Source organism: Choristoneura fumiferana, chromosome 25 (assembly GCF_025370935.1).
Source record: "Choristoneura fumiferana chromosome 25, NRCan_CFum_1, whole genome shotgun sequence".
NCBI lineage: Eukaryota > Metazoa > Arthropoda > Insecta > Lepidoptera > Tortricidae > Choristoneura > Choristoneura fumiferana.
Window position 1 is genome coordinate 10,688,373 of NC_133496.1, and position 23,270 is coordinate 10,711,642.

General features: G+C 40.2%; 1 protein-coding gene across 1 annotated transcript in view; it reads right to left on the bottom strand.

The window, feature by feature from the left end:
- The window catches only part of LOC141442239 (uncharacterized), a 6,885-nt gene extending 2,554 nt beyond the window's left edge, over positions 1 to 4,331 (bottom strand). The window contains exon 1 of the mRNA XM_074107170.1: positions 4,225 to 4,331. Within this exon, the coding sequence (XP_073963271.1) occupies positions 4,225 to 4,284 (60 nt within the window). The 5' untranslated portion in view covers positions 4,285 to 4,331. The remainder of the gene's footprint in view (positions 1 to 4,224) is intronic.
- Between the last annotated feature and the right edge of the window lie 18,939 nt (positions 4,332 to 23,270).

Genomic DNA, 23,270 nt, shown 5'->3' on the forward strand with positions numbered 1-23,270 from the left:
TTGTCATTTAATACAAAAATGCTTATAGAGTTCATTGAACTGAACGATGGAACGATACCGTGAAGAATAAAGTGCAAAAACGTGAACATTTTTTGCACATTAGAAGGTACCCATATCTACACATAATATGAGATTTAGGGGCTGTTTCACCATCCATTGATTAGTCTTAACTGGTGCTTAAATGTGATGCCGTCTCTATTTGTTGTGTTCGAATAGACGGAGCCGGCATCACATTTAACCGTCAGTTAAGACTAATCAATGGATAGTGTGTATTTATTCCATAACTACTTTGGACTATTGTCACTGATTGAATAAAATTATCCTGCTGTAGACCTAAAGTGGGTATGTTTGTTTATTTGTTTATCGTATCTTGCTATCCCGCTAACGCTAATAAATAAATAAATAAATATCACGGGACAATTCACACCAATTTACCTAGTCCCAAAGTAAGCTTAGCAAAGCTTGTGTTATGGGTACTAAGCAACGGATGAATATAATTATATAGATATAGATACATACTTAAATACATATTAAACACCCAAGACCCGAGAACAAACATTCGTATTTTTCATACAAATATCTGCCCCGACACGGGAATCGAACCCGGGACCTCAAGCTTCGTAGTCAGGTTCTCTAACCACTAGGCCATCTGGTCGTCTATATAATAATAATGTTATTTAATACGATAGTGAGGGGGATGGTGGGTAGTAGACAGGTACGAAACGAACTTCGATTTTCGAATTTCGTAGTCTTTCCTGTATTCAGGCAACCGTAATGATAAATGGGAAAAAATATAAATTTAGTTACATTGAGTCGGTTACAAGAAGCTAAATCGCTTGGCTATGACAGGTGACCTTCGTTATTTTTACGTATCTCCTCATTTCTGATGTGATCTCTTTGTTAACCCCCGACGCAAAAATACCGATTTGAATGCGGTTTTTTTTATTTGAAAGCTGGTTTCCTAGCGATGGTTCTTAGACATGTTTCGTCAAAATCAGTTCAGCCGTTTTTGAGATATTGAACTTTGAAGTGACAAAGTTGGGGGTTTTCCAACTTTTTGATGGTTATGATTCGAAACTTTCCTAAATAAAAATAGTATTATAGTTTGAGAAAATCATTAAAATACCATAAACGACCATATAAATATCTTCAGAAAATTTGCTTTTGATTCAATTAGCGGTTGCCGCAAATTCCGCAAGATAACTAATTAAAGAGAAAACAAATTCCCCATCGTGCCACCGAAATGGCTTACCATTAATAATGAAAGCAATTTGTGCGGATTCAATCTATTTTTAGCTAAAGATGGCAAAAATACCGTTCCTACACGATGCTGAGGAACCAGAAATTTAATTTTTTTTTTTTTTTTTATTCGACTGGATGGCAAACGAGCAAGTGGCTCTAATTTGTAAAGTTAGGTGATTGAAGTCTTTTGTAACTACGCTTGTTACTTTCAGTTCATAAATAACCTGCGGGGCTACTACGAAATTCTAAAATCGAAGTTCGTGTCGTTCCGTCCCTCTCACACTTATACTATTTAATACGAGAGTGAGAGAGACGGTACGATACGCACTTCGTTTTTCGAATTTCGGATTAAGCCCTCTGTTTCCCACGACTTTGTCCTCGTAGAATTTGTTTATCGCTATCCACGATAACTATTCAATTTTCCGTGATATAGACAATCCTATGTCCTTCCCTGGGACTCAAACTATCTGTATACCGAATTACATCAAAATCGGTTCGGCGGTTTAGACGAGAAGAGGTAACAAACAAACAAACACTTACAAACTTTTGCATTTGTAATATCAGTAGGATACACACTTATACACAATACACACACACACACACACACACACACACAAAATTTACGAGTATGTGTGGGTACATTACTTCATCACACTAAAACAGCCTGGACTATTTTGAATGCAATTTTGTGTTTTCATGTTTAGTGTGTTTGTTTCTTTAAAAGAGCCCCTAAATTTCAACCACTGGTTGGGATTAGGCCAGAAATTTTGTACAAAGTACTTAAATGTAAATTTTGGGTATTCGCATTCGAATTTATAGTAGTTTGTAGTTTTATGTGACAAAAGCCCTTTTAATTAAATAAAGATTTAAAAAAAAACTTTAATTTCAGTGCCAGAACTAATGGTTTATTTAACGGCTTACGCGTGCGAAGCAACGGGTAAAGTCTTGTATTAATAACGAATTCAAACACACACACAATATTTTTTAGCATAGAATTTCGTTGCTGCTGGTTTTGAGACCCTGGGTCCATAGGGTCACGGGGCACACAAAATATTAAAATAAAATATCACGGGACACCTGACACCAATTTACCTAGTCCCAAACTAAGCAAAGGTTGCATTATGGGAACTAGGAAACGGGTAGAACGGTGGTAGATTTTTTTTGACATTCATAAGTGCTTGTTATAGCCTAAATTGAATATATATATAATAATAATATATAATTATAATAATAATAATTCCAGCCTATATACGTCCCACTGCTGGGCACAGGCCTCCTCTCAGAACAAGAGGGCTTGGGCCATAGTTCCCACGCGGGCCTAGTGCGGATTGGGAACTTCGCACGCACCATGGAATCGCTTCGCTGGTTTGTGCAGGTTTCCTCACGATGTTTTCCTTCACCGCAAAGCTCGTGGTAAATTTCAAATGTAATTCCGCACATGAATTTCGAAAACTCAGAGGTGCGAGCCGGGGTTGCCTTTGATAAACTTACATAAATAGATAGAATACAATACTTAAATACAAATCAAACATCCAAGACTCGAGCACAAACATTTTTATTATTCATACAAATATCTGTCCCGACCGGGGATGGAACCCGGGACCTCGAGCTTGGTAGTCAGGTTCTCTAACTTCTGGGCTATCTGATCGTCAAAAGAAGTGCAAAAGCGCCTGGTCGAGACTGCTATAGCAACTATCTCTATCAGCGAATTGCCATCGCTATTGAACGAGGGAATGCTGCCAGCCTGTTGGTCACCACGCCAGGGGGGGGGGGTTTAGATAAAATAACCTAACCATAAAAATTTAATTTTTGTTGGTGACTGTACTGGCATTGTCACACAAACCACGTTTGCGTACCAAATTTCAAGTCGATGCTATTAACCGTTGAAGAGTTTTGTCTTGCGGAGACGATCCTGGCTGGACTACCAGGGTGTCACTACCAGATTATTGTATTGTCACGCGATTTACGTAAGTATTCCAAATTTCAAGTACATTTGAACTGGAAGTTGGTCAAATTTAACTTGCAAGATTTGATTACAGACAGACAGAAAGACAGACAGACAACGGGACAGGTGAAACTTAATAAAAGCTTGTAATTAAGTACCTATTTAGAACTGAAACAATTACTTTGTTCACCCGCGACCTACTGATAGCTACGTTTGTGCAAGAAATATGTGTTCATGCAGTTCCTCCACCTCCACACTGGAAGAACACACACAAAACAATCTATCACCTACCACCACTGCGTTTCGAACTCAACCTGAGCTCATCTTCAGAGTAACACGCGTTCACCATGCTACCAGAAGTTAGACACTATCTAGTTTTTTTTTACGTTAAATTGAGCATTGATCATCCCCTATCTCACCTGGTGAAAAGTACACATGATGCCAAAGGATCTCACTGGTTCAATAACAAACAGCCTATTTACTCTAGCCTAAAAGAGCCTTAGGTTGTATTTAGTTAATAATTTAAGTTTTATTTTTACTACTTATAATCAATTAGGTTATATAGGTAGTCATTCACGATGCGTGTCGTGGTTCTTATTACAATGTCATTAATGTCTAATTTTGACATAAACACGCGTCTTCGTGGATGGCACTAGTTATAATGTTATGAAAAGCAAACAATTAGGTACTTCAATAACTTTAACAAAAAGTTGGAAAATCCCCGACATTGTCACTTCAAAGTTCAATATCTCAAAAACGGCTGAACCGATTTTAATAAAAATATGTCTAAGAACCATGGCTAGAAACCTTGCTTTCAAATTAAAAATAACGGCATTCAAATCGGTTCACTCGTTTAAAAGCTATGGTGACACAGACAGACACACATACACACAGCGGTCAAACTTATAACACCCCTCTTTTTGCGTCGAGGGTTAAAAAAGAGGTTTGGATCATCGATATTACTATATGCTATATGTGCTACGTACTAAATTTCGCGAACAGAATAGGGAGGTGCTTATTTTATGAATTGTACATACCAATGTAAAATCCGCTGATGAAAAATGTATAAATAACCCCAAGAACAACAGCAGGTCCATTTCGGTGGCAAGATTGACGTTAACAAAGTAGTTACTAGCCTTTTTATTAACTATGATAGACCGTTTATAGCTGTTCAAACCAAAACACCATTGTTCTCCCAAAGTACGCTGCATGCTAGAGATTTAGGGATGGGACAAGGTTGATACCGATTTTCTGGTCTCTGGTACTATCAGCCAAATATGTGGTCTACCACCCTAAAGTTGATAATCGTTTGCATGACCAAAACAATAATGCCATTAGACGTTGTCTGTCTACTTGAAAGTTCGACTTTAACGACATATTCATTTGATAGGAACTTGTTTAAAAATATATAGACCACTTATTTGGCTGATGGTACCTAATTGTAGAATTCATCTGAGTAGATCTTTTATCGATAATTTTTATGGATGCTTATATTTTTCGTGGTTATAACAAAACTATAGATATAAATAAAAAGGGTAGAACATATCACTTGGTAGACATGTCACTTGCTTAGACTGTGGAACTGGATTTAAATAATCTTTTGAAGATGTTACGGTGTGTAGACGTTCATCATCATCCCAGCTTATATTCGTCCCACTGATAGGCACAGGCGTCCTTTCAGAATGGGAGGACTAGGGCAATAGTTCATAGTTAGTTATATTAAACTAAAGTGCCTGATACTTTACAAAACCTACTAAACGTGTTATGATTGACAGACAACGCACATCCACCTTTCGTAATTTGCAATGCTATTTAAGTTTAGCTGAGCGACCGAGAATCTCTCGGCCTAAAACTCGGAGCCACGTTATAATAAACCAAAAATCTAAATTATAAACACAACAGTTTTAAAATTAAGTGGTTTTTCGTTACTATCGATCCCCTTTTGAAGCCGGAATAAATAGTTTCACATTTTACACATTAAAACCTGTTTGAAACCAAGTGATGATGGCACATCACTAAATTTTGAGTGTTTAGAAAAAAATACATTTGGAGAGAACGGACGCCTAGTAACTTATATTGCTCTGTTTAATATTTTTTAAAACACTTGATTCTTTCCCACGGTGGATCTGCGGGTTTTTTATTTTGATTGACAGGACGTTGATTCATCAAAATAAAGCAATAACCATCATCACGGACCATCATCATCATCATTATCATCATCACATCAGCCGTAGAACAGATACCCATTGTGTTGTATCTCAAATTAAACTCTGAATTAATTAATCTGGTTTTATTTACGAGAGACACAATTACAATGCTTTTACTAGGCTGACGCTATATTGTAAGAGAGCGAGACAAAACATCTCTAGAGCAGCTGAGCATTATAATAAGGGTTAATGTACATACACTACACTCCCCACCGCCTGAAGATAAGCAGCTCCTTTTGAAGATGTATTGTCTTTCTCAAAATTGAGCATGCAAATTGGTAATTCCTAGAATTACACCTAAAATTAAGAAACTAAAGTTAAAACTCTTGGCATCATATTTACAAGAATACACATCCTAGGGATGGCCTACGAGCTATTTTAAAATGTATTATTATTCTAACAAACCATCGCTACAAGACATCATTTGGTTAACATGTCGTTTCCACTTACTGCCCTCCACATCTATTATGTATGTTGTATCAGAAATTAATCCCTCGATAATTGTTCCGAGAATCCAGGGTTTATGATATTTAAATAATTCCTATAGTCTCTCAACATCACTTTTTCTCCCACTCTGAAATTGACTAGTCTTATACCCGAAGACGCTCTGGCCTGTTTTTCCAAAATTTCTGACGCCATATTGTAAGAGAGCGAGACAAAACATCTCTAGAGCAGCTGAGCATTATAATAAGGGCTAATGTACATACACTACACATTGGCGGAGAAAAGACCTCGATTGGCGACCACGAATCGGAAGACGAAACGTTGGCAGGCCTCCCACTCGATGAACTGACAACATTGTAAGAGTTCCGGGCAATCGGTGGATGCAAGTCGCGAATTGTCGTTTATTGTGGCATTCTAACGGGGAGACCTTTGTTCAACAGTGGAGTCTTCCGGGTAATGATGATGATCAGCCGTAGGACGTCCACTGTTGGACATAGGCCTGGGACGTATATGGAGGGTATACAGCGCTAGATGTTGCCTACTCTGCTGCGATGGACTGGATAGCGCGCTACTGCAGGCGAAAACTACTTGGCTCCAACGGCCATCTGTAACTAATGACTAGACGAATTTACCTTGCTTTTCTGCTAAAACCATGCGACTACAGCTACGTTGTTGTAGCTTAAGAGGGTCGCTGGCGGCGGATGGATGCGAGGGGCTGAAGACAGTGTTGTGGCGCGCCATGGAAGAGACCTATATCCAGCAGTGGACTGCTGTAGGCTGATGATGATGATGATGATGATTATGACAGCTACGTCTGTGCGACACGTATATAAGATAAGATAAGATATCATTTATTGCCACAACACATAGTACAACGAAGACTTAATTAATATAAAAAACTAGACTTAAACACTAACATTTGCTGTGGCATAGGAGATGTACTCAGCGTACGCTGTGAGTTAGGGTTCCATAGGCAGCCCTGACTGGCACAGCGCTGATTTTCAGTACACCCCTTTAATACAACCCCGTTGTCAATCGATGGGTGCTAATGTTGAAAGCATAAATGAAAAAATATATATAATAATGATAGTTGATAAAAATAATAATAATAATAATACTGTTGGACGTGCAGTCACAACACGGGACAATCGAGCCACACCCAATCGCTATTGTATTAGGTACTATATGTTAAAACATGCAGAGCCCACCCTTCACAACACCTCGTTTAACACTGACGTGTTTCGAACTATACACTAGTTCATTATCAAACTTTAGTTAGTTAAACATCACTGAGTAAACATCCGTTGCCAAACAAAACGAATGCCATTATTAACCAGTAAACATTGGAAGAAACCCCAAACTACCCAAATTATTTAAATTATTATTTAGTATCTACTATTTATACCATGATGATATTGATAATTGATGCCCCAAATAAAATAAAATAAATAAATAACTAGTGTTTATTTTCTTATTCTTTCTCACCCTCTTCTGTCCAGCTTCCGTCTTCTCCCTGAGTCACAACACAAGCTTTTATTTACTTGCAATGTACTCGTATGTGTGTGTATGTGCGGGTCAAATCATACAAATTCGATTTGACCTACTTAATCTAAAAGTGGTCAAATTGACTTAAAATTTGGTACGGAAATTATAGTAATAGATGATAGTGCAAATACAGTCAGCAATAAATGCTTATGTCAAAATATAATTCTTAACAAAAACTTAACTTAAAAACTTAACTTCGAGTTGGCATTCGAAAGCATGGGTAACACTATTTACCGGACGTACAATCATCCCAGCCTATATACGTCCCACTGCAGGGCACAGGCCTCCTCTCGGAATGAGAGGGCTTGGGCAGTAGTTCCCACGCGGGCCCATTGCGGATTGGGAACTTCACACACACCGTTGAACTGCTTCGCAGGTTTGTTGTGCAGGTTTCCTCACGATGTTTTCCTTCACCGTAAAGCTCGTGGTAAATTTCAAATGTAATTCCGCACATGAATTTCGAAAAACTCAGAGGTGCGAGCCGGGGTTTGAACCCACGATCCTCTGCTTGAGAGGCCATCATAGGTCAAACCACACGGCCAATACAATACCAACATGGAAATACCGACATGATATTTTGTGACACACCCATAGAAACTCTTGTCAGTTTGACACCAGTTTGTATGGGCGTGTACACGAAATATCGGGTCGGTATTAAGGTACGTTTATACCTACAGACATTGAGCGTGCCAGACACGTGCCGTGGCAGACAAAATAATACTCTTCTATACATTGTCTATTAACGTATTTATATCTATGGTTACACGGTCACGCAGACGCCGACAGACACTTAAAATAATTAATATTATTTTGTCTGCCACGGCACGTGTCTGGCACGCTCAATGTCTGTAGGTATAAACGGACCTTTATCCGTGCCGGTAAATAGTGTCACACGAAAGCATGACACGTGATCACGAACGTTATTAGTTAATGAATTAAGTATAAATGAATTGTCGTTAGTATAATGGCTATTTAAATACTTAGAAGAACTATTACAATCAATTTCATAATATTTATTAATAACCGTATTTTTCCCGTAAGACAACTAGGTACAGTCCGACAAAAAATAAATATACCTATTGTAAGACGAAACGACTGTCTACAATCTTTTATTTAGCTTCCCCTAGCCATCGGGTTACCCATTTGCAACCCTATTTAATAAAATAAGCAGAAATTAACTGAAAATGCTCATAGAAAATTGATGGTCAGCTGTACGTCACTTTGACAGTTGCAAAAAAAAATCCAACGTTAAATTTTTTGTCTTAATTGTCACACTTTTATTTAAAAGTAAGGCGGATATGTTAATGATATTACTGTCTCAGTATCTAAGCAAAAATGTCGTGAGTAAGTAAAGTTAATGATGAATTTCATTACTTTAATGGGCTAAGTAATTAATTAATTACTTCAAAACGTTTTTGAACCGTATAAATAGCAAATTTTCATGTCCAGATATCACAGCTGTCTCAACTTCGACGAGAAACAGTCTACCAAATCGTAAGTTTCTTTTGTATTTGCGTGAATATTTTTTATTAGTTTTTTTTTTTTTTTATTATTTTGTATTAGAATTTGTTACTTTTATTGTTTCATCGAAAGATCATTTCACAATTTTTTTTTTAAATAATTTGGAACAGGGTATTATTTTAAAAAAATAATTATGTTTTATATTGTTCGGTATTTTTATTTGTGTTTATGTCTAATGTGAATGGAATTTTGACTTTTCGCCGATAGTATTTTTCCTACATGATCGATTCCCCAACTGCTTCATATCGACGAAAGTTTTTTTTTTAAACTTAACTTATTCAGGATGTATTTCGGGGTTTTGTAGTAGGTACTCTATAAGTTAAGTTGGGTTACTTTTATAATAATCCTGAAATACAATTAAAGAAAATATTCGTGCAATGTAACAGTTGGGAAATAAATTATTTAACCGTGTTTGTGCTTATTTTTGTGTTTTTTTAGAGTTGAATAGAATTAAATTTTATTTATTTTATAATTTTCATTGTTAAGGACCTAACTTAAATATTTAGTTATCTTAAGCTATTTTTTTGTCTTTTTGTTTAATCATATTATTTTATATATAAAAGTTATTAATAATAATAATATATACATATATTTATTAATTTATATCGGAGATCTCGGAAACGGCTCCAACGATTTCAATGAATTTTGGTATGTAGGGGTTTTCGGGGATGCGAAATCGATTTAGCTTGGTCTAATCTCTGGGAAAACGCTTGGTACCAACTTTTAGCCCGAGCAGAGCTCGGTCGCCCAGATGTTAAAATTAATGAGTAAACATAGAATTTTTATGTTCACTTTTACCTAATATTTGCGGACCGAAAAAAGAAAGAAAATGTGAAACCATAACACTTGTATTAGCAACACAATGAAGAGCATAATATAGCAATCTATTGTATTATATTGTATTGTACGTTTATTACAGTGCAAGACCCACGATGACTGCTGCAGCTTGTGGTGCGCTCCATCATGGCTTGGCAGTTTCTGCAGCGTGAAGACCGAATCGGAGACAATAAGTACAAAACAGAACGAAAGCATGAAATCCAGCAAAAAACATAGGTAAAAGTTAGCTTGGACATAAGTTCGCGGGTGGTAGGACCCCGTGCAAGGTCCGTCCGGATCGCTACCACCATCTTACCCTTTAATCCCGCCGCTAAGCAGCAGTGCTTGCACTGTCGCGTTCCGACGTGGAGGGTAGGACAGCCGGTTTAATTATAAGTTCATGTTAGTCTTCTATGTTGGCAACGCGATGGCAATGCCTCTGGAGTTTCGGGTGTCTATGAGCAGCGGCGCTCTTTTGCTCTATGATCCATTTACTCCATTGTCTTTTATGCTTCGCAAAAACGTCATGGTAGAACACTAGCAAGAAATAGGTGTAAGTTAGCTTTAACACAAGTTCGCTGGTGGGAGGACCCCGTGCAAGGTCCGTCCGGATCGCTACCACCATCTTACCCGCTAATCGAGCCGCTACGCAGCAGTGCTTGCACTGTTACGTTCCGACGTGGAGGGTAGGACAGCCGGTTTAATTATAAGGTCTTATTAGTCTTCTATTTTGGCAACGCGATGGCAATGCCTCTGGAGTTTTGGGTGTCTATGAGCAGCGGCGCTCTTTTGCTCTATGATCCATTTACTCCATTGTCATTTATGCTTCGCAAAAACGTCATGGTAGAACACTAGCAAGAAATAGGTGTAAGTTAGCTTTAACACAAGTTCGCTGGTGGGAGGACCCCGTGCAAGGTCCGTCCGGATCGCTACCACCATCTTACCCGCTAATCACGCCGCTAAGCAGCAGTGCTTGCACTGTTACGTTCCGACGTGGAGGGTAGGACAGCCGGTTTAATTATAAGTCTTATTAGTCTTCTATTTTGGCAACGCGATGGCAATGCCTCTGGAGTTTTGGGTGTCTATGAGCAGCGGCGCTCTTTTGCTCTATGATCCATTTACTCCATTTTCATTTATGCTTCGCAAAAACGTCATCGTAGAACACTAGCAAGAAATAGGTGTAAGTTAGCTTTAACACAAGTTCGCTGGTGGGAGGACCCCGTGCAAGGTCCGTCCGGATTGCTACCACCATCTTACCTGCTAATCACGCCGCTAAGCAGCAGTGCTTGCACTGTTACGTTCCGACGTGGAGGGTAAGACAGCCGGTTTAATTATAAGCTCTTATTAGTCTTCTATTTTGGCAACGCGATGGCAATGCCTCTGGAGTTTTGGGTGTCTATGAGCAGCGGCGCTCTTTTGCTCTATGATCCATTTACTCCATTTTCATTTATGCTTCGCAAAAACGTCATCGTAGAACACTAGCAAGAAATAGGTGTAAGTTAGCTTTAACACAAGTTCGCGGGTGGTAGGACCCCGTGCAAGGTCCGTCCGGATTGCTACCACCATCTTACCTGCTAATCACGCCGCTAAGCAGCAGTGCTTGCACTGTCGCGTTCCGACGTGGAGGGTAGGACAGCCGGTTTAATTATAAGGTCTTATTAGTCTTCTATTTTGGCAACGCGATGGCAATGCCTCTGGAGTTTTGGGTGTCTATGAGCAGCGGCGCTCTTTTGCTCTATGATCCATTTACTCCATTGTCATTTATGCTTCGCAAAAACGTCATGGTAGAACACTAGCAAGAAATAGGTGTAAGTTAGCTTTAACACAAGTTCGCTGGTGGGAGGACCCCGTGCAAGGTCCGTCCGGATTGCTACCACCATCTTACCCGCTAATCACGCCGCTAAGCAGCAGTGCTTGCACTGTTTCGTGCCGACGTGGAGGGTAGGACAGCCGGTTTAATTATAAGCTCTTATTAGTCTTCTATTTTGGCAACGCGATGGCAATGCCTCTGGAGTTTCGGGTGTCTATGAGCAGCGGCGCTCTTTTGCTCTATGATCCATTCACTCCATTGTCATTTATGCTTCGCAAAAACGTCATCGTAGAACACTAGCAAGAAATAGGTGTAAGTTAGCTTTAACACAAGTTCGCTGGTGGAAGGACCCCGTGCAAGGTCCGTTCGGATCGCTACCACCATCTTACCCGCTAATCGAGCCGCTAAGCAGCAGTGCTTGCACTGTTACGTTCCGACGTGGAGGGTAGGACAGCCGGTTTAATTATAAGCTCTTATTAGTTTTCTATGTTGGCAACGCGATGGCAATGCCTCTGGAGTTTCGGGTGTCTATGAGCAGCGGCGCTCTTTTGCTCTATGATCCATTTACTCCATTGTCATTTATGCTTCGCAAAAACGTCATGGTAGAACACTAGCAAGAAATAGGTGTAAGTTAGCTTTAACACAAGTTCGCTGGTGGGAGGACCCCGTGCAAGGTCCGTCCGGATCGCTACCACCATCTTACCCGCTAATCACGCCGCTAAGCAGCAGTGCTTGCACTGTTACGTTCCGACGTGGAGGGTAGGACAGCCGGTTTAATTATAAGCTCTTATTAGTCTTCTATGTTGGCAACGCGATGGCAATGCCTCTGGAGTTTCGGGTGTCTATGAGCAGCGGCGCTCTTTTGCTCTATGATCCATTTACTCCATTGTCATTTATGCTTCGCAAAAACGTCATGGTAGAACACTAGCAAGAAATAGGTGTAAGTTAGCTTTAACACAAGTTCGCTGGTGGGAGGACCCCGTGCAAGGTCCGTCCGGATCGCTACCACCATCTTACCCGCTAATCACGCCGCTAAGCAGCAGTGCTTGCACTGTCGCGTTCCGACGTGGAGGGTAGGACAGCCGGTTTAATTATAAGCTCATGTTAGTCTTCTATGTTGGCAACGCGATGGCAATGCCTCTGGAGTTTCGGGTGTCTATGAGCAGCGGCGCTCTTTTGCTCTATGATCCATTTACTCCATTGTCATTTATGCTTCGCAAAAACGTCATGGTAGAACACTAGCAAGAAATAGGTGTAAGTTAGCTTTAACACAAGTTCGCTGGTGGGAGGACCCCGTGCAAGGTCCGTCCGGATCGCTACCACCATCCTTCCTGCTAATCACGCCGCTAAGCAGCAGTGCTTGGACTGTTACGTTCCGACGTGGAGGGTAAGACAGCCGGTTTAATTATAAGCTCTTATTAGTCTTCTATGTTGGCAACGCGATGGCAATGCCTATGGAGTTTCGGGTGTCTATGAGCAGCGGCGCTCTTTTGCTCTATGATCCATTTACTCCATTGTCATTTATGCTTCGCAAAAACGTCATCGTAGAACACTAGCAAGAAATAGGTGTAAGTTAGCTTTAACACAAGTTCGCTGGTGGGAGGACCCCGTGCAAGGTCCGTCCGGATTGCTACCACCATCTTACCCGCTAATCACGCCGCTAAGCAGCAGTGCTTGCACTGTTACGTTCCGACGTGGAGGGTAGGACAGCCGGTTTAGTTATAAGCTCATGCTAGTCTTCTCTGTTGGCAACGCGATGGCAATGCCTCTGGAGTTTCGGGTGTCTATGAGCAGCGGCGCTCTTTTGCTCTATGATCCATTTACTCCATTGTCATTTATGCTTCGCAAAAACGTCATGGTAGAACACTAGCAAGAAATAGGTGTAAGTTAGCTTTAACATAGGTTCGCTGGTGGGAGGACCCCGTGCAAGGTCCGTCCGGATTGCTACCACCATCTTACCTGCTAATCACGCCGCTAAGCAGCAGTGCTTGCACTGTTACGTTCCGACGTGGAGGGTAGGACAGCCGGTTTAATTATAAGCTCTTATTAGTCTTCTATGTTGGCAACGCGATGGCAATGCCTCTGGAGTTTCGGGTGTCTATGAGCAGCGGCGCTCTTTTGCTCTATGATCCATTTACTCCATTGTCATTTATGCTTCGCAAAAACGTCATGGTAGAACACTAGCAAGAAATAGGTGTAAGTTAGCTTTAACACAAGTTCGCTGGTGGGAGGACCCCGTGCAAGGTCCGTCCGGATCGCTACCACCATCTTACCTGCTAACCCCGCCGCTAAGCAGCAGTGCTTGCACTGTTGCGTTCCGACGTGGAGGGTAAGACTACCGGTTCTATTAATGGCACAAGAGGCATTCCGTTTAAGTCCGTTAAGTGAATAAAGCTTCGATCGTACTCAACGAGGTAGTTTTCACCACCACCAGTGTCGTACCAGTCCAATGACTTGTAATATTCCAGTTATGTTCTACCGAAGCGAAAGGGTCACTATGATGGTAAGCAAGGGGGTAAAAAGGGGGTTACATGATGGTCACAAAAGGGTCACATAAAGGAATCAAATAGCAATTGGAAAAGTGGTCACATAATACTAACATAGCGTTCACATGATGGCTATAAGGAAGTTATATGATGGTAAGCAAGGGGGTCACATGATGGTAACAAAGAGGTCACAAGATAAAAGGTTAAGGGGCATTACAATGGTGGGCAAGAGGTCACATGATGGCAACAAAGGGGTCACATCATAGAGGGCAAAAGGGTCATTATGATGGTCGGCAAGGGGTCAACAAAGAGGTCGCATAATGATAAGCAAAGGAATCACATGATGGTAAGCCAAGGGGATGGTAACAAAGAGGGCGCATAATGATAAGCAAAATAATCACATGATGGTAAGCCAAGGGGATCACATGATGGTAAACAAAGGGGTCACAATTGTAATGGTAATCAAAGGTCAGTGAAGAAACTAATAGATGGATCATTCGTAGGACTGTACAGTCAACTGCAGAAGTGGATGAGTGGTAACGGTGCTCAAAATGATCGACACACGACTCCACTAACAAGGTAATAAGAAATTGTGTAGATCATTTGGAGCACCGTAACCGCTGATCCACTTCTACTGCTCACTGCACCTATAGCATTTTGTTAATTGTTGGAATAGATACCTATTATTAAGCGCGTGACAGACAAATAAGTCAGTATTAAAATCATTATTTCATTTATCTTCTGTGGTTGACTAGAATCTTTCTGGGTCTCTTTTATTTAGATATAAGAAGGAAAACACGAGCAAAGAGTTCACCTGATGGTTAAACTGGTGCATTAATGGATGAGGAAGAAAAACAAATTGGAACTGGCAGAATCTCTGTAAAAATAAGTAAGTGATCATGTAATAAGAGATAAGAGGATGGGATGGAGGAAATAGGGCAAAAATGAAAAATACGCTATACATTAATAACATCGTTATGAAGAGGGTGGGAGGGAGGAAATAGGTAAAATCTGAAAAATACGCTAGTACTACATTAATAAGCAACGTTATTAAGAGGGTGGGAGGGAGGAAATAGGTAAAAACTGATAAATACGCTATACATTAATAAGCAGCGTTATTAAGAGGGTGGGAGGGAGGAAAGAGGTAAAAACTGAAAAATACGCTATACTTAATGAGCAACGTAATTAAGAGGGTGGGAGGGAGGAAATAGGTAAAAACTGAAAAGTACGCTATACATTAATAAGCAACGTTATTAAGAGGGTGGGAGGGAGGAAATAGGTAAAAACTGAAAAATACGCTATACTTAATGAGCAACGTAATTAAGAGGGTGGGAGGGAGGAAATAGGTAAAAACTGAAAAGTACGCTATACATTAATAAGCAACGTTATTAAGAGGGTGGGAGGGAGGAAATAGGTAAAAACTGAAAAATACGCTATACTTAATAAGCAACGTTATTAAGAGGGTGGGAGGGAGGAAATAGGTAAAAGCTGAAAAATACGCTATACATTAATAAGCAGTATTATTATGAGGGTGGGAGGGAGGAAATAGGTAAAAACTGAAAAATACGCTATACTTAATGAGCAACGTAATTAAGAGGGTGGGAGGGAGGAAATAGGTAAAAACTGAAAAATACGCTATACTTAATAAGTCACGTTATTAAGAGGGTGGGAGGGAGGAAATAGGTAAAAACTGAAAAATACGCTATACATTAATAAGCAGCGTTATTAAGAGGGTGGGAGGGAGGAAATAGGTAAAAGCTGAAAAATACGCTATACTTAATGAGCAACGTAATTAAGAGGGTGGGAGGGAGGAAATTGGTAAAAACTGAAAAATACGCTATACATTAATAAGCAGCATTATTAAGAGGGTGGGAGGGAGGAAATAGGTAAAAACTGAAAAATACGCTATACATTAATAAGCAGCGTTATTAAGAGGGTGGGAGGGAGGAAATAGGTAAAAACTGAAAAATACGCTATACTTAATGAGCAACGTAATTAAGAGGGTGGGAGGGAGGAAATTGGTAAAAACTGAAAAATACGCTATACATTAATAAGCAGCATTATTAAGAGGGTGGGAGGGAGGAAATAGGTAAAAACTGAAAAACACGCTATACATTAATAAGCAACGTTATTAAGAGGGTGGGAGGGAGGAAATGGGGCAAAACTAAAAAAATACTCTTTTCATTATTTAACGACTTTTTAATTGCGATTGTTCGATCAAAAACGCAAAACGTGAAATTATGGGGCGACCACACCGCTGCTCAAAATACGGAGACGGTACAGAATCACAGCGACGTGCCTCGCCACGATTCAATCGCATGCCCTCCACACCGAACAGTAGTACGTACGTACCGAACAAAGTTCGCTAATGAAGCAGAAACGCAGTAACTTTCCGTAAACGTCATGAATTTGCGTGGAGAGCATGCGGTACAGTTTTAAGGTTTAATGCATGTCACTTGGCCAATCAACTTTTTTACCGACACTAATCTGTCCGCGACATTTTTCAAACAATTGCAGATGTTTGTAAGTAAACATGTTTTTTCTGTAATTTAATAGATGGTGTACATGAATACATGCCATCCTACGTAAGTTCAACCTATTTACCTGTGAAATATTTTGTTGGAAGTACGATTTTTTTGTAACGCCAGAGTTAATTTTGGTAACGCAGGAGACACCCAAAGTATTGGTAAAATAGTTGATTGACCCCACAACGATTCCGCACCAGCAGCGTATTTTGAGAAGCGGTGTGGTTGCTCCTTTAAGTAGTATCACGTAGTATAATATAGGTATTCTACTGGCTTAATACTTTTGCGCATTATGCTGCGTTTCCATTAGAAATGTACGACGACGTGTTGCGAGGAATTTATTTGCAATGGACCAATAGAATCGCTCCATTTAAATATCCTCGCACAGCACAGCTCTAGTGGAAACAGTTGAGCAGAGCGAAGACAGGTAAATAAAGTGTTTTTATTAGTAGTTCATGAGAAACACATTCCTTGCAACGCATCCTCACACATCTCTGGTGTAAACGTAGTATTATAAATGAATAAGCGACATAATCGAATTTACTATTATTATTATTATGTTCTTTGTTCATTCTTGGTTCATTTTATAATAGTTTATAATAATTCTAAAAAGTAAAATACAGGGTATACACCACCAAAGATTTAAAGGCCTAACCAGTTTGCCGTACCGGTAACGGGCCAGGGCCCAAGCTCGGTGGCAGGAGTAAACCGCCATGCCGCGTATCAGAAGTTTCCGCCCTACCTGGCTTGATACAGCATCTAGCTTTAGTCAGTAAGTTTTATTATTATTATTATTTTTTTATATTAAACAGAGACGGTAAGAAATTATTTTTTACATTACAAAACAAACAGAGTCAAACAAACCCTAATTTGAATATAATTGTTCACTAAATTCTGTTTAAAGTAAGTCATTGGATTTTTTTAAATTTAAAATGAGGAATAGTCAAGCAATAGAAAAGTGATGGTAACCAAAGAGTACTAAATCCAGCTATCAAATTATACCAAAGAAAATATTTTAGAAGTTACTTATCATTAAGTTTTATTTATTTTAATTAGTCTGTAATTTTTATTTTTAAGCCATTATTTTAATTCTAAAAAGGTGGCTGCCCATTTGTACTCCAAGGGGGAGGTGCAAAAACAGAAAAACTGCTAGCCGCTCTCGAACACAAACCCCTAGGAGGAAGAGCGCGCAGGCACATAGTGTAGAGAGCGAAAGGTCTCTGAACTCCGTCGCTGAATTGCCTTTGCCTTGAGCTCAGGCTGCGGCGGACGGTGCAAGGTACCCCTCGTTACAGTGGTATTGCTCTCACGCTTCCTAGAGGAAAATTATCCCGGAGATTGAGTTTCCCGGGTGGCCCAAGGATTGATATCCTTGGGTTTTTCCTGGACGCAGAGAGGCGAGCTTACCGCACTTTCCACAGTGTGACGGGGGTCCGTCATCCACCAAAGATGTTTTGAGGCATTCCGTGTGTTTCCAAAGTACCTTGAACGGCGCTCGTGGGGCGAAAGCTCAACGGAGGCATGCCGCGTATTCTGTAAAGTTTCCGTAGTCCCTACCTAAACGGACTGAGGATACAGCATGGGGCTTTAGTCAGTAAGTTTTTTTATTATAATTATTATTTTTTATATTAAACATTTACCGTAAGAAATAATTCGCCAAATTGCAAAACAATTTTTCGTCAACCAAACACTCATTTGAAATAATTGCACACAAAATCTTTTAAAATAAGTCTTTGGTTCGCCAACAAATTGTTTCAATTTAGCGAAATATTTCTAACGATAAATCCGTCAGCCGTCGGTCTTCCGGCTCGGTCTGTCGTCCGCCAAAGATGTTCCAAGGCATTCCATGTGTTTCCGAAGTACCTTGAACGGCTCTCGTGGGGCGAAAGCTCAACAGAGGCAGGCCCACAAGGGTAAACCGCCGGTAGGATGCCGCGTATTCTGTAAAGTTTCCGTAGTCCCTACCTAAACGGACTGAGGATACAGCATGGGGCTTTAGTCAGTAAGTTTTTTTATTATAATTATTATTTATTATATTAAACATTTACCGTAAGAAATAATTCGCCAAATTGCAAAACAATTTTTAGTCAACCAAACACTCATTTGAAATAATTGCGCACAAAATCTTTTAAAATAAGTCTTTGGTTCGCCAACAAATTGTTTTTCAATTTGGTGAAATATTTCTTACGATAAATCCGTCGGGCGTCGGTCTTCATGCTCGGTCCGTCGTCGGCCAAAGATGTTCCAAGGCATTCCATGTGTTTCCGAAGTACCTTGAACGGCGCTCGTGGGGCGAAAGCTCAACAGAGGCAGGCCCACAAGGGTAAACCGCCGGTAGGATGCCGCGTATTCTGTAAAGTTTCCGTAGTCCCTACCTAAACGGACTGAGGATACAGCATGGGGCTTTAGTCAGTAAGTTTTTTTATTATAATTATTATTTATTATATTAAACATTTACCGTAAGAAATAATTCGCCAAATTGCAAAACAATTTTTAGTCAACCAAACACTCATTTGAAATAATTGCACACAAATTTTTTAAAATAAGTCTGGTTCGCCAACAAATTGTTTCAATTTAGCGAAATATTTCTAACGATAAATCCGTCGGCCGTCGGTCTTCCGGCTCGGTCTGACGTCCGCCAAAGATGTTCCAAGGCATTCCATGTGTTTCCGAAGTACCTTGAACGGCACTCGTGGGGCGAAAGCTCAACAGAGGCAGGCCCACAAGGGTAAACCGCCGGTAGGATGCCGCGTATTCTGTAAAGTTTCCGTAGTCCCTACCTAAACGGACTGAGGATACAGCATGGGGCTTTAGTCAGTAAGTTTTTTTATTATAATTATTATTTATTATATTAAACATTTACCGTAAGAAATAATTCGCCAAATTGCAAAACAATTTTTAGTCAACCAAACACTCATTTGAAATAATTGCACACAATTTTTTTTAAAATAAGTCTGGTTCTCCAACAAATTGTTTCAATTTAGCGAAATATTTCTAACGATAAATCCGTCGGCCGTCGGTCTTCCGGCTCGGTCTGTCGTCCGCCAAAGATGTTCCAAGGCATTCCATGTGTTTCCGAAGTACCTTGAACGGCGCTCGTGGGGCGAAAGCTCAACAGAGGCAGGCCCACAAGGGTAAACCGTCGGGTAGGATGCCGCGTATTCTGTAAAGTTTCCGTAGTCCCTACCTAAACGGACTGAGGATACAGCATGGGGCTTTAGTCAGTAAGTTTTTTTATTATAATTATTATTTATTATATTAAACATTTACCGTAAGAAATAATTCGCCAAATTGCAAAACAATTTTTAGTCAACCAAACACTCATTTGAAATAATTGCACACAAAATCTTTTAAAATAAGTCTTTGGTTCGCCAACAAATTGTTTTTCAATTTAGCGAAATATTTCTAACGATAAATCCGTCGGCCGTCGGTCTTCCGGCTCGGTCCGTCGTCGGCCAAAGATGTTCCAAGGCATTCCATGTGTTTCCGAAGTACCTTGAACGGCGCTCGTGGGGCGAAAGCTCAACAGAGGCAGGCCCACAAGGGTAAACCGCCGGTAGGATGCCGCGTATTCTGTAAAGTTTCCGTAGTCCCTACCTAAACGGACTGAGGATACAGCATGGGGCTTTAGTCAGTAAGTTTTTTTATTATAATTATTATTTATTATATTAAACATTTACCGTAAGAAATAATTCGCCAAATTGCAAAACAATTTTTAGTCAACCAAACACTCATTTGAAATAATTGCACACAAAATCTTTTAAAATAAGTCTTTGGTTCGCCAACAAATTGTTTCAATTTAGCGAAATATTTCTAACGATAAATCCGTCGGCCGTCGGTCTTCCGGCTCGGTCTGTCGTCCGCCAAAGATGTTCCAAGGCATTCCATGTGTTTCCGAAGTACCTTGAACGGCGCTCGTGGGGCGAAAGCTCAACAGAGGCAGGCCCACAAGGGTAAACCGCCGGTAGGATGCCGCGTATTCTGTAAAGTTTCCGTAGTCCCTACCTAAACGGACTGAGGATACAGCATGGGGCTTTAGTCAGTAAGTTTTTTTATTATAATTATTATTTATTATATTAAACATTTACCGTAAGAAATAATTCGCCAAATTGCAAAACAATTTTTAGTCAACCAAACACTCATTTGAAATAATTGCACACAAAATCTTTTAAAATAAGTCTTTGGTTCGCCAACAAATTGTTTCAATTTAGCGAAATATTTCTAACGATAAATCCGTCGGCCGTCGGTCTTCCGGCTCGGTCCGTCGTCCGCCAAAGATGTTCCAAGGCATTCCATGTGTTTCCGAAGTACCTTGAACGGCGCTCGTGGGGCGAAAGCTCAACAGAGGCAGGCCCACAAGGGTAAACCGCCGGTAGGATGCCGCGTATTCTGTAAAGTTTCCGTAGTCCCTACCTAAACGGACTGAGGATACAGCATGGGGCTTTAGTCAGTAAGTTTTTTTATTATAATTATTATTTATTATATTAAACATTTACCGTAAGAAATAATTCGCCAAATTGCAAAACAATTTTTAGTCAACCAAACACTCATTTGAAATAATTGCACACAAAATCTTTTAAAATAAGTCTTTGGTTCGCCAACAAATTGTTTCAATTTAGCGAAATATTTCTAACGATAAATCCGTCGGCCGTCGGTCTTCCGGCTCGGTCTGTCGTCCGCCAAAGATGTTCCAAGGCATTCCATGTGTTTCCGAAGTACCTTGAACGGCGCTCGTGGGGCGAAAGCTCAACAGAGGCAGGCCCACAAGGGTAAACCGCCGGTAGGATGCCGCGTATTCTGTAAAGTTTCCGTAGTCCCTACCTAAACGGACTGAGGATACAGCATGGGGCTTTAGTCAGTAAGTTTTTTTATTATAATTATTATTTATTATATTAAACATTTACCGTAAGAAATAATTCGCCAAATTGCAAAACAATTTTTAGTCAACCAAACACTCATTTGAAATAATTGCACACAAAATCTTTTAAAATAAGTCTTTGGTTCGCCAACAAATTGTTTCAATTTAGCGAAATATTTCTAACGATAAATCCGTCGGCCGTCGGTCTTCCGGCTCGGTCCGTCGTCCGCCAAAGATGTTCCAAGGCATTCCATGTGTTTCCGAAGTACCTTGAACGGCGCTCGTGGGGCGAAAGCTCAACAGAGGCAGGCCCACAAGGGTAAACCGCCGGTAGGATGCCGCGTATTCTGTAAAGTTTCCGTAGTCCCTACCTAAACGGACTGAGGATACAGCATGGGGCTTTAGTCAGTAAGTTTTTTTATTATAATTATTATTTATTATATTAAACATTTACCGTAAGAAATAATTCGCCAAATTGCAAAACAATTTTTAGTCAACCAAACACTCATTTGAAATAATTGCACACAAAATCTTTTAAAATAAGTCTTTGGTTCGCCAACAAATTGTGTTTCAATTTAGCGAAATATTTCTAACGATAAATCCGTCGGCCGTCGGTCTTCCGGCTCGGTCCGTCGTCCGCCAAAGATGTTCCAAGGCATTCCATGTGTTTCCGAAGTACCTTGAACGGCGCTCGTGGGGCGAAAGCTCAACAGAGGCAGGCCCACAAGGGTAAACCGCCGGTAGGATGCCGCGTATTCTGTAAAGTTTCCGTAGTCCCTACCTAAACGGACTGAGGATACAGCATGGGGCTTTAGTCAGTAAGTTTTTTTATTATAATTATTATTTATTATATTAAACATTTACCGTAAGAAATAATTCGCCAAATTGCAAAACAATTTTTAGTCAACCAAACACTCATTTGAAATAATTGCACACAAAATCTTTTAAAATAAGTCTTTGGTTCGCCAACAAATTGTTTCAATTTAGCGAAATATTTCTAACGATAAATCCGTCGGCCGTCGGTCTTCCGGCTCGGTCTGTCGTCCGCCAAAGATGTTCCAAGGCATTCCATGTGTTTCCGAAGTACCTTGAACGGCGCTCGTGGGGCGAAAGCTCAACAGAGGCAGGCCCACAAGGGTAAACCGCCGGTAGGATGCCGCGTATTCTGTAAAGTTTCCGTAGTCCCTACCTAAACGGACTGAGGATACAGCATGGGGCTTTAGTCAGTAAGTTTTTTTATTATAATTATTATTTATTATATTAAACATTTACCGTAAGAAATAATTCGCCAAATTGCAAAACAATTTTTAGTCAACCAAACACTCATTTGAAATAATTGCACACAAAATCTTTTAAAATAAGTCTTTGGTTCGCCAACAAATTGTTTCAATTTAGCGAAATATTTCTAACGATAAATCCGTCGGCCGTCGGTCTTCCGGCTCGGTCCGTCGTCCGCCAAAGATGTTCCAAGGCATTCCATGTGTTTCCGAAGTACCTTGAACGGCGCTCGTGGGGCGAAAGCTCAACAGAGGCAGGCCCACAAGGGTAAACCGCCGGTAGGATGCCGCGTATTCTGTAAAGTTTCCGTAGTCCCTACCTAAACGGACTGAGGATACAGCATGGGGCTTTAGTCAGTAAGTTTTTTTATTATAATTATTATTTATTATATTAAACATTTACCGTAAGAAATAATTCGCCAAATTGCAAAACAATTTTTAGTCAACCAAACACTCATTTGAAATAATTGCACACAAAATCTTTTAAAATAAGTCTTTGGTTCGCCAACAAATTGTTTCAATTTAGCGAAATATTTCTAACGATAAATCCGTCGGCCGTCGGTCTTCCGGCTCGGTCCGTCGTCCGCCAAAGAT